A 15,185-nucleotide genomic window follows, 5' to 3' on the forward strand; every position below is an offset into this window, starting at 1 on the left:
GGCAGATGTCAGTCTGCCTCACTCGGGTCAGGCCATTCCCAAAAGCTGGAGCTGGTGCCCAGGACCTGCAGCAGTGCTGGCTGGAGGGGTGGCAGCTGTGTGACCACCAGAGGAGATGAGCACTGGCCCTGACTCCCAGGGCAGACACAGAGCCCTGCAGCAGCACGCTGTCCCCTGGCCCTGAGGCAGGACATTCACACCTTACTGCAGCCACCAGGAGCATGTGAGTGTGCTGGGTTTTGAGGAAGGTGGCTGGTATACACAACTTGAAAAATTACAGCCTCTTCTCTTGGTCACTTGAGAGTGCACAAACGTCCCAGTTTGCCTGCTTTCAAGGCAGGCAGAAGGTAGACCCTGTAAGATGCCTGCACTAAGCCCTGTGGACTGGAAAGGCCTCCCATCTTTTTTGGTGATACAAGCAAGAAGTTTCTGCCTTAGAAACAACAATTTTAAGTGTTGTTGACATTTACAGTGAAGATCTCCTCCATTCCTTCACATAAATAACAGAGAAAAAGGCTAGAATTGAGACTTAGGCTGATTCTCACTGTGTGGTCACTGTCTGCCTAATTTCTAACTATTTAGTTTTTCCAAATGTCTGAAAATTTCAAGGTCAACCTGAAGTCAATATGTACTGGTGTTCAGACCAATCATGCAGTACCAAGCTGCCTTTTGAATCTTCTGATGTTGTAAGGCCAAGTTGATAGAACATGTCAAGATAACTCAGGATTCTTAGATAAATGTAGTTGACTCCTCCTCTAGATGGGAGAAAAATGTGCAGAGGCTTCTTGCTTTGTTTTTATAGTAAAAGTGTGTGCATAGTGGTTGATAGATGAATGGGTTAAATAATCTCCCACTCTCCCCAATGAACTAAATTCTCCATGACAAAAAAAATATATATAATAAACAGGCTATGGCTGAAGAAAACTGTTCTATATTGCTTGCCCTGCTGATGTGCTCATGTAGACAACTTGGCCTTTCTTTTGTCCTTGCACAATTTCAGTCACTGACTTCCAGGCAGTGGCTGTGCATAAATCCTGTTTCTTGAAGCAGGAAGGAATTTTTCTTTGTAGTATTTGTTACGTATACTTGCATTATTTTCACTCAGTACACAGGTGTCTAAGGCAGACTGTGCTCATCACCCCTTCAGTTTCTTACCCTGGAGAGAGCATGTCTCATCCATTGACTTTACATAATGCAGCTGCTTTCCTGGTGCCCAATTTTCTTTAGTCACAGGAGGCGAGCCCTGATATCGGGTACCTGTGATATTCTTTGCAGTGGGTGATTGCAGGTGATCCTCCACCTTGCCCCAGCTGTATTGAAAGATTCTGCCAGTGGTTCCTTACTGCTCCTAACTGCTTTGTGGTCTTGTGCAATGTTGCAGGTCAGCCACAGCAGCATCTGGTGATCCTTCAAACCTTTCCCCAGGAATATGCAGAAAATGCAGCAACTCCTTCTGGAGGGGGTCTTGTCTTTCCATCCTCCTGCCAGCATCAAGGTTCAAGTGCAAGTGCCCACCTTAGCAACAGTGCAGTAGAGTTCCAGCTCAACCACAAACATCTAGTGCCTGCCCCCTGCCCCAGCCATTAGCTTTTCCTGGCTTGTAGCTCCTGCCTTCCAGAAAGAGGGCTAGACCAGATGAACTTAGTGCCACTTTCATTCCTGATGTGGGTGAACACTTGACAGTGAAGTACTTTGTCTTTTATTGAGCTTCATTTGGCAATTTTGAATAGTAACACTGAGATTTGTGCAACTTCCAAAACTTTTGGATGCCATGTATTGTTGGACTGTGGAGTCTGCTGAAGAGCTATTTCCTATTTGTCCCTTCATAATCTGTACTGAATGCTCGATATTGTTGTGTTTTGTTTTAGTTTGGGAAGCACCTCCATTCCAAATGCTGCCATATCCACCATATCCACACCTGAAGTAGTTTTATTTCATTCCTGAGCAATCACTGAGAGGGCATTGCTAATTATCTTGCAAGATGAGTAAACCAGAATCATTTGAGTGCATCACTCATCTCTATTCTTTTAATGTTTTTTCTAAAATAGTCCATGGGATGCTCTCCAAGTAGTGCAGGGTGTAACTTGTGGGTGATAGAGCAAACCTGGCATAACAAAAGCTTGGTAGATGGGAGGTTGCAGCCCTTGACATGCAATCCTTTGATGTCTTCTCTGAGAATGTGGGAAAAAAAACATCAGTAAAGTATGCTGTCCAGCAAAAGCCAAGGTGTGAAGCAGGCCAAGGAGAGGACTGTGGCATGATGCCATTAGAGGTCACAGCAACCTACTGCTTTTAGGGCAGATTTAGGGGAATAGCATTCCTGTTGGAGGGGAAGCCTACTGCCCATGCATCAGAAGAAATTCTTGAGATGAAGGAAAACTAAACACCACTATTTTGTTATCAAAGTTGCTTTTACCCTTATAAATTGCCTCGTCCCTTGCTCCACTCCAAATTAGGATCTGAAGGTAATCACACTCCCCAGCTTGCAATGGTTGGCAGGTGCTATCAGTGCTGCCATATCAAAAACTCCCCCGAATCTCAAAGTAATTGTCAGAGTTTTCTGTTTATCACCTTTGTGCGTCTGGCCAGCTTATTGTCAGGTTCAAAGCTGTTTGGCACATGGGCTGCCTTGAGCTCCTGTGTTTATCCCACACATTTGCCCTGTTGCTGCTGAGGAAGGACACAGTGGAAAAGAACAGAATCTCCCCTAACTGTGCTGATTGCAGTAATTCATGTCTGTCAGGAAAGCTGTTTAAGATTGAGGTGAAAAATCACTTGTTGTCAGTTTTCTTAATGTTTCTGTACCGTTTTTAGTCTTTCATAAAGAAATGAGACTTATTTGTTCATTTTGACTGATGTTTCATAAGAACTCTTGAATTAGTTGATATATTTGAGAATATTAGAATATTTGCTATCTCCCAAGCAAAGATGGAAGGCGACTAATTGTTCACAATCTTTCCCAGTATAGATAAAGCTCAGAAAAGCCATATTCAGAATTGCAAAGGGAAGTGATTGAATGTCCATATGGATCCAGGAGAATTCTGAGCTCATGGAATAGAAATCATTGCAAGTTACTAGATACAAGGAATCTATGTCTGATATATGAAATCCCTGATTTGAAAACAGTTAAATAGCAGTAGAGAATTTCAGGGAAGTATATCTGTTTGCTTTGGTTTTGTTCTCCTCTTAGGCATCTGCTTAAGACCACAGGTAGAATCAGGATTTGGAGGCAGATGGATTTGTTGTCAAACGCAGTACAGACATTCTGAAGTTACTGATACGTTTGTAAATACGGACTAGACACAGCCTTACTGCTTCTTGGCCCTGGTTGAGTCATGGTAAAGGAGTTTGGATCTCTTTGGGGGAGAGAGGTGGAAAAATTAGGGACAAATGAAAAATCTAGAGGGAAGCAGACCCTAAAGTTTCCATAGCCAATAGAATTATATATATGTAATCATTGCGCTTCTGCAACTTAATGCATTTAATTAGTGTGTGTGCCTAAGCTTGCATAACTTACACCCCCTGGTTGCTGCAGCATTTACAGGGTATCAGGGCAGGCTGCAGTTCCATGGGAATTTCTTTATGCAATTATGGTGCTTTAATTGAAGAAAGACAGACTGAGGAACCTAAACTGAAAGTAACCCACAGAATAAAAAGCCTCCGTTTTAGCCTGGTTCTGTTTCTGCATCCAGTTCAACACTCAGCCACATAAAAGCTTTTCTGAAGGCCAGCAGTGACAGTGATGCTGGCCTTTTCATGTCTGAAGTGTTTGTGAGACTGTCATCTCAGGGCAGGGGATATGAAATCACTGCTATAAAATGTACGGTGCGTGCTCCCTGTGACACTCTCCGTGCAAGGCAATTGCACACTGCATCAGAATTTGGCACGTAACGTGTCTTTGCAGGCTGTGTGTGAAGGTCATTGTCCAGAGAAAATAGGAATATTCAGCTTAGTGTTCCTTCCTAATGAGAATCTTTCAGTTCCTTCAAGTAACTGCTTCAGATGCTTTACTCCACATTGTTCCTCATTTCTGTTAGAAGTCAGAACTTGTTCCTAATGTCTTCTTCCTTTCTCCCCAGATAATCTGATCAAAGCCATCCTGTCAGCAACCAAAGATTATCGTCTAACTCCAGCTCTTGACAGGTAAGATGAGACCTTCAGAACAGAAGGAGTAGAAGTGATTTTTTTCCATATGTCCTAAATAAGTTTTGTTAGACATATTTTGCCAGAAATTATTGCCAGTACATTTGAATGTGGATGAATAAGTTAGGAGCTGAAAACTGAGTCCTCTTTAGAGTAAATCTGCAGACTCTGGAGACCTCTGTCAAGTCAAACATAAGTAGAAAAAAGCATTTAGCTTTTGACTATTTCCTACTCATTTGTTTCATATGTTGTTACAAGACATCCTCTTGCCCTGTTTTCAAATAGGTAAGTAGCAGGCTTTCAACAAACACTGCTCTTTTCCAGCCTTTCTGACAAAGCAACAGAATCACAAGGAACTTTAGAAGGAAAGAAAGGACTGGCTTATTTCAACAATGTTTTTCATTAATACCTCGCTCTCAGAGTAGGAATGTTTGGTTGTGTTGGCCAAGCCTGTGCTAGGATGAACAGGATAGCAGCCTCCTGGGTCCTGTGATATTTGAATTGATGCCTTTAGAAGAAGATCCTTTGATTCTTCAGTTCTGTTGTAGAGGTTGTTTCTGAAACTCACTGGCATGTTTACAATCAGCTTCCCAGTGACAGTCCTTTAGTCCTTCCTGTCCTTGCTTTTCTGTCATTCCTTCCATTTTTCCTGCAGGTTTGGTTTAGTGCCACCTCCCAGATTAGGGATAGTTTTTTTCTGAAGCTGTCAGAGGTTTTTACTCTGGGACCTGAGCTCTTTTCTAAGTCCTGGTAATACATCTTTCCAGTGGTACTTAACCCAGGCTGACAACACAGCTCCTGCTTTCTAAACACATGGGTTTTATTTCCTGGCCCAGCTCCCCTTCTGCCCACTTTTGGTGGCAAAGTTCATAAGCTTAACCAGTCTTTCTGTAGGTCCCTGCATCTCTCATGCTGATTTGTAGAGCTTGCCTGCTGTAGTTGGGAGTTACTCTCTGTGTGAAAGCTTATTCTTAGTCTTGCACAGTCTATGTGTTAATTTAGGTTTCTTTGAAGTTTGCCTTGCCTCACAGCAGTGCCAGATAGGGTTACCCTTCAGACTTTGGATTAATTTGAGAAATTATGTCCAGAAGGTAAAACCATTTTACAAATGACCTTCTTAGAGATTTTGCGCACAAGTGAGTCTCACCCATCTGGGGTTTATCTCAGTTCTGATTGGAGACTTAAGATTTTAATCTGTTGAAAAATCCACATATAGACTCTTTCAGAAGGTTGCTCATATGAAATTAGTGTTAATGACAGAGAGCAGGTGGAAGATTCTTGCAGGGAAGGTTAATGTAGTTGTGACTCTTGCTGTTCACCTGTTTTTGAGGAGTAAAATGTTTCAGGCTTTTTAAAAGTAATTTCACAGGAGATTCCGAAGCATAATGACTCTGGCACGAGCTGCTCACCTTGGTTTGTGTTCTTTTTAATGAGTTTGGTGCAGAGGTAGGAAAGATCTTAAGCCTCATAAAATGTATGCAAAATCCATGAGATACCAAGTGCAAATGAGCCTTCAGGAACAGGCTAGACATTTATTTCTCTGGTTTTACAGCAACAAGGTTTGGTGGTGTGTAACACACAGGTATCTTGGGGCAGTACTGCTTCCTTGGGAATTGTGATAAATCCCTATCAGTGGATGTTGGTTGTGTAGTACCTATGCATCACAATCCAATAGCTCTCAAAGACCTTCCAAGTGAGCAGGTCTTAGGAATAGCAAGCTAGAAAGTAAGAGCCTAAAGGAGGAGGTGGATGAAGCTGCAACAGAGTTTTATTAGGAGAAAGAGCTTTAGAACTGAAGGAGGTGTTAAGTCTGCCATAGTGCTGCTCTGGCAAACCAGCTTGGTGAGCAAGGCACAGATGAAGACTTGGGTATCATTCCAGAAATATTCTTCAGTTGTAGTCATCACTGAATTCCAGTGCCACCAGCAATGGGTATCTGCCATTTTGGATTTCTAAAAAGTTGGTGGAGAAGACTGGTGGATGAGGGCTAGCTCCTTTCTCATCTTGTCTCAAGCTCCAGGTGGATCTTCAGAGTTCCCCTCCATGGCAGCACCAGTGTGCCTGGGGCAGAGCCTTGGGTTTAGCTACCCCCTTGCTGCTCACTGGTCAAGGAGAAAGTCCAGATCTCTCCCCTTTGCTCAACACCTTGAAGCAACTGGAGAAAGCCTGACTTAGAGGACCTTGAAAGGTCCCTTCCAACCCAAACCAGTCTTGGTTCTATGATAGAGAACTGAGAAAATGTCCTGTTGTGGAAGAATTAGATAAGAGACACAAGTCAAGTTTGTGAGATTCAAGGGGTTGGGCTTGGGAGACCTTGTGAACCCTTCCACTTGTAGTCTCTCCAAAGTCCAGTGGGCTGATTCTAGAAGCAGGAAAAATGCTCCAAGTTCACCTGCTTTTCAGAATGGAGTTACACCAACATTTTCTCTGTTGGCAAGTCTAAGAAGCCATATTTGCTACTGCTGCTGCCCTTCTCCTTGTGCTGCTGCTATTGTTTAAAAGGGGACTTCAAAGCAGATCAGTGAGATGGTTCCAGTTTATGAGCTTTTCTCTCAACCCAGGTCATTCCAGTGACTTCATTTCCAGAGTCCCCTCCCACTGAAGAGCTGTGTGGGCACAGAGCTGGAACAGCAGCAGGAGAGGCAGAGGCTGGGATGGGTGGGGAGGGTGAGCACTGCCCAGCCCATTGGAGTAAGTGTTCGTGTAACTATACACTGAAGGCAGCTTTCCCAGGGGAAGGGTGGGAGAGGCAGGAAAGGTGAGGTCAGAGCAGTGCGTGAGAGCACAGAAAGGAAGGAGAGGATTAGAGTTGTGTGGTGGAGGATCTCTACACCAAGCCTTTGGTCTTGTTCCTACCCAAGCTTCTCCATTTCTGCCCTCCTTCACAAAGCTGGTCCTTGAGAAGTTGCATTCACTTGCCTCTCATAAGCCCTGGAAATGAACTTTGTTTGATTATTCCTGTGCTAAAGGGCATCCTGATGCACCTTTCCTGACACAATGTACTGACATGGTGCTGAAATGAGGCAAACGTGATCCTTCCAGGTATGCGTGCACTTTTCATCATCCCACAGCAGCTTTGCCAACTCACTTCCACTAATCCCTCCATTGTGTTGTAGCTAGGAGCAGCTGGAGGGCATGTGCACAAAGGCTGTGGTTCACACCTGTAACACAGTGTGCATGGTGCCCTGCTTTCTCCATGACTCCTTATTACAGCACCGTTGTGTTGAGTGGTAACCTGCTCCTGCTCCGGGGCAGGGGGCAGGTAAAGCTGCACTGATGTTCAGGAGGGCAGTTACAACTCACCCCTGGGCTTGTCTGGAAAAGTTTGGAGATCCAGGAGACTTTCTCTAGAGCCATTGACCTCTTCCTTCTGAGCTGGCATGTCTTTCTCCCTAACACAGATGTCAGTGGGTCTTTGAAACTTCTTGCCCTCCGTTGGCTTTTCCAGGCCCCCTTATATTGTTGAGATTCTCATTGCTTGATTTAGTGGCTCCTCCAGTGGCCTGTCCCTCATTCTGCAGATGGATCAGGACTTGATTTATAATTCCACAGCCCATCTGCTGGCTGGACTTCAGTGGATTTTTGGGTTACATCTCTGTGGTGATGACATGTAAATTTCCTATGAGAAGACATAAATATAAAAGCCTGAGTGATGTTTTTTGTATTGCCTCCAGCTGGTAATGAAAGAATGAGAGCTTGAGTTTATAACTATCATAGTCTTTACAAATGCAGTATATTACCTGAACAAGTGAGGAAAGGATTTGATAGAACAAGAATGGTGTGTGTCCCCCTCTAGTTCAGGCTGATAGCACCCATTTAAGTATGTTAAGCCTCCTTAAGCACCAGCTACCCTAAAGATGTATTTTTAATTATTCTGTTATATCTTTCCTCAAAGCCTTCAGATCCAAAGTTGTGTAAAGAAAGGCTTTGTGGTTTTTCTCCCCTGACAAATCCCTAAAGCACTTTGATAAGAGAGAAGAGGAAATAGGAATTGCTACAAAGTATACACATGTTTACAGTTCTATATTGTTCAAGAAAATCTGCATGAATCCTGCTTTTGGTGCAGATGAACTGAACCTTGGAGTATCTGTGTCAGCAGTCTGTACATCTGGCTGCAGCTCCCAGCTTAGGGCTTTAGGGAGTATCTGTTGTGGAAAGTCCATGACCGTCCTTCATACCACCCTGGTAGCAAACTGAAACATGGGCTGTGTCTCATGTGCTCAATCCTTGAAATCTTCTGGAAAAGAAATAGGGCTTTGACATACTGTGTAAACAAGCACAAAGGTGTTTGCACACTTCTTTGTGGAGAAACAATTGAGCTGTAACTGATGCTGCTTGCACTGTGTATTTCTTCACCCAGAAACTTGCCCGGAGCCAGCAATGACTGTGCAGGTTTCCCATGCTCAGGCACAATCAGTAGACAGAGTACATTTGAAAGAAATTTAAGCTGTTAGAAGATCAAAGATGAGACCTTAGGGTCAGAAAGTTACTAATGAAAAATCTTATCTGCAGACTTAAGGAAAAAGGAGAATGCATTTAAATATGTCAGAACCATGAGGGTAGAAGAGTGGTTCAGACATGAAGCTGGGCAAAAGTGATTAACCTATCAATTACAGTGAGTAAAGGCAGAACCATTCAGTTAAGTATTTGTTTCATTTTTGGGGGTAAAGATAGAAAGATGTCTCATTTTACAGCAACAATTAAATACTTCATGATTCTTTTATTAGTAACTACAAGGATATTAAATGACAATTATATGTCTTTTAAAGTCAGTAAGCAATGAAGAGTTAAATAAAGAATTCTTGTTGTTATTACTGTTTGCTTTTTAGCCCTTCCTGGAATGTTTGAGAAAATAGAAAATGTGCCATTCCTGGAGAAATAATAAAGAGGTAGCTGTAAGTCAATTAGTTTGGTTTTGCAGGAAAAATCCTGCAGAGGACAGAGCCAGAATGGCAGCATAACTGACGTTATGTTACTTTGGGTCTGTGGAAATTAAATCTTGCAATGTAGAAGATATATTTCTAGATGAACTAGAAGCTTGAATGGTAAAGGTAAACTTTTAGAGGCACACATTAGTTATTTGTCTCAGTCCATTATGTTCTGTTTCTATACTACACCATTTAGAGGTATCCTTTTTAGGAATAGAATATGTTACACAGCTTTAAAAAATTGTCAGTGTGGAGAATTAATCCTTTAGTGACACTTGTAGTGAAATCCTGCTGGCAGGTGTTCACAGGGGCTAAACCAGTCTGGAGTAAATGTGAAATTCCACTAGGAAAATTTTCCAGAACCAAAGACTGGGAAAGTAACGAGCAGGAGGGCCAAGTCAGTCCTGACTATTTTGTTGCATCCTTCACTGGAGCCAAATCAAAAATCAGGCATCACCAAGGCAACAATTCAGGTCATGTTTACAAGATGAGGATTAAATTCTGCAAACCAGTGACTGTAAGAAGAGGATTGGAATGATGTAAGTAAAATCTCTGTGTAAAAGGCACTCTACCTTGAGCAGCATTAGCTCTGAATGCTGGTCTTCCAGAACCAGTACTCAGGAGATCTGGGAAATTGGGAATTGTTCAGGGACGTGCTGCAAGTGTGAGTCAAGACCTAGAAGAGCTGCCATACCGTGCAAGATGTCATGAGCTCACTCCAGTTTGTTTGGTGAACAGAAGATTAGGAGTGGGGTTAGATCAATCGATGAGTCCTGTGTGGGAGCAGGGCCATGAAGCTGCTGGAACAGCTTTGGCTTGTGGAACTGGTTCTTCTGTCTCGTGTGCAGCAGCTTATGCTCACCAGTCTGCCCTGTGAGAGGCAGATGTTTGTACACAGTGCTTTCTCAGCCAGTGGATCTCATGCAGATGTGGAAGGGACTGCTGACAGTAGATGGTGCTTTAATTTAGCAGGAAAGCGAAGAAAGCGATTAAGTGGTTTGAGGTTGAAACAAGCAGATCTGTATTCAGAATTGGTAGGAACATCCTAACAGTAAGTAGGAAGAGGATAGAGTAGAGTGCCTGGAGCTTGCAGCCTTTGGATTTCAGCACTGTATTCTTCTTCAAAACAGAAAATTCAAAAGGAGTCATAGCTGAGTAGAGAAGGTACAGTATTTCACCCAGCAGTCTCTTTTTTAGGAGGTTAAACTTTCCTGTCATAATCATCAAAAGAGTGTATTTCCTTCTGAAATATCACTTGGCCAGAATTGAATTATGTCTCTTTCTCCCTCCTACAACACCTTTTCCTTAAGGTTTTGACAAAGCTGCTACCATCTTTGTCGCTCATTTTGGTGTACTTGGGGCTGACTCTCCCTTCCCTCTTTGTCACAATATACTGCTTGAACCAGATCTTATGTCTGATTTCTCCTCGTTGCCAGAACTGGTTTGCTTGGGGTTTTTTTGCTATGCTATCATCTATAAAATTCTTTCTCTATTGTGGTTTGATTATCATAAACACACACATTTCTTTAGCCCTTGGGAATACTGGGCTAATATGTCCATCTGCATGAGGAAATTTTTTCTTTTGGAAAGGCTTGGATCTGCAATGGAACTTTATCTGGGCAGGGGAAGCTCTTCCTTAGCATTTCTTGGTGCTGTTAATTCTGCACGTGTCTCCAGCTAATGTCTCTGTCAGCAGAGTGACCTTCAGTGGTTTAGCTGAGTCTTTTCAGTGCCCTCCAGCCCTGCTCTGCAAAAAGGGACCTCACATAAACACAGCTTTCCTCATGCCGGCTCTTGAGACTTAACACAGAGAGGACAGCCCAGAAGCAACCAGTTGACTGTGCCTGGGACTAGGAAGGCTGCCTAGTTCAGGAATCTGCTCCAAACAACTGATTGCCTTGGACCCTTTCCGAAAAAGGCTCTGCAGACACGTATTCCTTCAGTGAACTACCAGAGCTGGAGGCACACTGCCAGAAGAGCCAGCTGCATTTGGGATTAGATGGCTGGAAAGAAGTCCTTTCTCTGTCTTCAAAATAAAATCGCTTTTTAGCATCTGCTGCAGAGTTCTCGTGACTCAGGGTTCCACGAGAAACTGTTCTCTTCCTTCTCTTTCCTGTTTCTTTGTTGATTAAGGTTATTTTCCTTCTCTTTCCTCACCTATTTGGTCTCCATATATATTTCCTACTGGACAGGCATGGGGGGGGAGGGTGTCTTTTTTTCTCTCAATTGAATGTTTTTCTGTCTCTTGAAGTCTCACCATAACAGCAGCAATTTTGCTCTCAGCAAGGTGAGCACACCCCAGACACCTGGCAAGATCTGCCTGCACTCATAAAATCACTTGGAGAGAAGACTTCCTCACTAAGCCTTTGGTTTATTGTTGTTTCAGTGCTGAATGAATAATGAGATGGTTCAAGTAAACAGATGGGTTTGATTCAAGCCCATCATACCAGGGGTGTGGGGGGAGAGGAGCTGCTTGTCCTGACAGCTCATTTCATTAGGCCACACGTGGTGTGAGGTGTTGAAAGCAATTTATCACATGTAATGCCTGGGCATGATGAGGTGAGCTGAGGATCAAGTGTATCTCTGTCCCCCTCTTAATTCTTCATATTTACAGAGGTTTCCTGTAGTTCTCAGATGCATGCAAACTAAATATGTGCTCTCTGTGTGTTTGAAGTTCTGCTACAAAAATCACTTCTCTGTTTCTTCCACAGCCTCAGCTGCCGGCGATGTATTATTGTAGGAAATGGTGGAGTACTTGCAAATAAGTCATTGGGGTTAAAAATTGATGACTATGATGTTGTTGTCAGGTGAGTCTTTGGCATTACAGTTCTTTCCCATATTCAGTTTCTGTATCAGTTCACTTGCTATGCAGGCAAACTTTAACCTATACTAGTGACAGTATCCCTTTGTATGGAAGCATTAACTTACAGGGAGAGTAAAAATAGACATGAGTTTAAAAAGGCTTGTTATAAATGACGATCACATCAAAGGGTAAAGGCATTTCTCAAGCTTTCTGTTTTCCACAGCTTCTTGGGAATGTGGTCTCTTGTATGATATCACTTGAACCTTCCCTTCATAGCTCCTTTCTAAAATCTGCTTTTGTGATGCCCTTAGGTGGTCAAACAGTAACTCACACTACTGGATCTGCTCCCAGATATATTCCTGTGGTAGATCAGGACAGTATTAATGGTTGTACATGTGTAGCATTCTCCAGGACCTGCACCTCACGGTTAGGATGGGCAGGACTAAGAGTGGTTCAGCATAGGGTGTTAGGAAGCAGGAAGCCTCTAAGAGAGGACCCAGCAGTGATTAAACACCTGTAAGTGTGCCCTAGAAACTGGCAATACTTTGGCTCTGGGTCTCTGGAGATGACAATGTTGAATAAGGCTGCAGAAGCAGAGTGGTGGGAGTGCCAAGGACTACAGTCAGAGTCAGAGCTTCCTGCTTTTGCTGAGGACCTGGATCATGGCCATCTCAGAATGCCTGAAAAACGTGCTGATATGTGAAATCACAGGTCTAGTCATAACTCTCAGTAATAAATCTGTCAAGTCAGGGAGGCGTTCTGGGTGACTGGAGATTAACAAACATAATACCTGTACTAATGGAGAGTGAGAGAGTGCGTGTAGGAGGGAGGGAGGATGTGCTCTAGGGAGCTACAGACCCATTAGTCTGACCTGAAAAAAAAATGCACTTTTCTATCAGGTTTTGAGTAACAAAATATTATTATAGTAAATTATGAAAGTGGGATAAACTGCAATGTAAGTTTATAAAACTGGTTTAACATAGTATAAGTTGGTATTTTTTTCTTAGTACAATAACTGATTTTGTATTAAAAGAAATATATCTGATATAATCTCTCTCAATTTTAATCAGCTTTAAGACATGGTGGCAAATAGCAAGTTCTTTGCTAAAGGTAGAAGAAAGAAAGGGATTAATAAAGGAATTTAAGGCAGGTATTATTTATCACAGTCTCTATTCTCTCCCATGTGTAAGGAAAGAATAGGACAGACAAAGAGAAATAAATATCCTCTAACTCTGGACAAATAGACCAAGAAGATCCCTTTCAGTCTTTGGTTCCTGTGAATGGTTCCCTGCTTCTCCATGTGTATGCTGGACACAGGGATGGCCGTTCAGATCAGGACAAAATTTTTACAGCCCTTCTCCTAACTCATCCCACTATCAGTTGATAACAAAGAGCTCTTATTCCTCATCATAGTTGAGTGACTTGTAGTTATTTCAGCTGAATTAAAATGCAGATTTTAGCCTTTCCTTGGACTCAGGTTATTAAAAAAGTAGCAAAAGAACAGTTTCAATCCATCTGGCCTAAGCCACCCACTAAGATTTACATCAGAAAGGCCACTATTTAATTTTGAAATGAAAACTTCAACTTTTCCTCTCCACATCAGTAAATCTATGTCAGTTTGCAAGCTGGGAGGATAAGAGGGCAGCTAAGCACCTGTGCTGTTGGTGGGATGGATAAAGGAGAGAGAAGTCAACTGTAAAGGTTAAATGAAGCCAGGTGCTTGGGTATGTATCCAACTGCTTGCTTTATTCCTGTGGAAGCTGGGGAAGTCCCATATATTATAACATCCTTTTTCATACACTGTAGAACTTCTTTGAAGGACGATATTTGGGACCTAGGGAGTGAATTTTAAATGAAAAAATGTGGTACATTTGTGGACAAAGGAGTGATCCAGCAGTATGTGGAGTTCTTTGAAGCCTCCTGTGTTACCATGTGAGGATTGCTAATTGCAGCAAAAAATTTTGTTCTTTGCAGTGAAAATAGTCCAATTCAGCTTTGTCAGTTCTAAAGGAGCTTGGAGTGAGTTACTGTTTTTCTTTAGCTAGACTTTATCAGATTTCAGTGCAGATGTTATTCCCAGCTGTCACACCACTTACCTGGCAGGACTTATTGCAGCAGTCAGTCATCAGTGCTCTGAAATGCCTCCTTAGAATAGATTGCAGACTGGGCAAAAATAAGTGTGTATCAGAAATTCCTGATTAGAACCAGGTAGGGATTCACCTGATGGTGATACTTGAGTGGTGTCTGAAAGGATCTTCATGGTGGCAGGGTTAGGAGTTATGCCTCCATACGTAATCAGTGAACATAGAGAGAAAAACCCTCTGGAACTTCTTGTGGAGAATACTGCCTGTCCATGGGCAGTACAAGGAGGCCTGAGATCCTACCTGAGGTTTTCCAAGATTCAGCTGTGTTTATAAGCACAGTGCATCGTGCCTGGGAGGGGCTTTGGGCTGTGGAGTCTGCACCTCTGGGTGCTGTAGCTGTCTGAACTCTCCCTGCTCCATTGCCCTCACTGCCCTGGGCCTTGGTGGTGCTGGCTCTGTCACTGTGGCTCCATCAGCAGCTCACTCTCTGGCCCTTTGCTGGACACCTGAGTTCATTTCCCTTGGGGGAAATGGTTTGGGTTATTTCCTGTCTAGATACTAAGTAGGGCTCCCAAGTTTTGAGAGTATTAGCAAAGTAAGCAGCAAAACAGTGAACCCAGCAGCTGGGTATGGGAAAAACCCCGCCAAAGAGTGGCACAGTGACATTTGAAACAACTGCAGACACCTCCTCACCCTAAAGAAAACAGATGAAAATATGTAAAACTTGCTTTCTTTGCAGAATATTGGTAGTACTCTGTTACCTTTAGAGCTGCATGCTTTTGCTCTGTATAAGGTCATCTGCCCCAAAGAGACACAGCACCTTAAAGTTTAAATACTCCCCACAGAAGAAGTGAGTGGTGTGTGAATGTGCCATCAGCAACAGAGGAAAGAGCAAGGGATCAGGCTGGCTGGGAGCATTGTACTCAGGTCTAGTTCCTCAAAGTCAGGCAACAAAGAGTTTATAAACCATGGGAAAAGACTTCATCTGCTGTATTCATTGTGGTGGTGCTGATTCTTAAATTGCTTTGCCTTTAATATTTTATTCCTGATGATAAAATAAGTATTTTTGCTAAAAATGCTTAAGAATGTATTTCTCTAGATTTTGCATATGATTTTCAGATTGTATAGAGATTTTTATTCTACTAAAAGTTTTTTGATGTAAAATGCTTACCCAGGTTAAAAAAGACAAATCCAACATTCCTACATGGCAAAATTTGCAGTATATGG

The 15,185-nt window shown here is 42.7% G+C and overlaps 1 protein-coding gene across 5 annotated transcripts in view; it reads left to right on the forward strand.

Annotated features, from left to right (window-relative positions):
- ST3GAL3 (ST3 beta-galactoside alpha-2,3-sialyltransferase 3) overlaps positions 1 to 15,185 on the forward strand; it is a 169,386-nt gene that overhangs the window by 112,856 nt on the left and 41,345 nt on the right. For all 5 annotated transcript variants that reach the window (XM_058030422.1, XM_058030421.1, XM_058030424.1 and 2 more), the window contains 2 exons: positions 4,080 to 4,143; positions 11,783 to 11,878. In XM_058030422.1, the coding sequence (XP_057886405.1) occupies positions 4,080 to 4,143; positions 11,783 to 11,878 (160 nt within the window). The remainder of the gene's footprint in view (positions 1 to 4,079; positions 4,144 to 11,782; positions 11,879 to 15,185) is intronic.

Source organism: Melospiza georgiana, chromosome 9, assembly GCF_028018845.1.
Source record: "Melospiza georgiana isolate bMelGeo1 chromosome 9, bMelGeo1.pri, whole genome shotgun sequence".
Classification (NCBI taxonomy): Eukaryota; Metazoa; Chordata; class Aves; order Passeriformes; family Passerellidae; genus Melospiza; species Melospiza georgiana.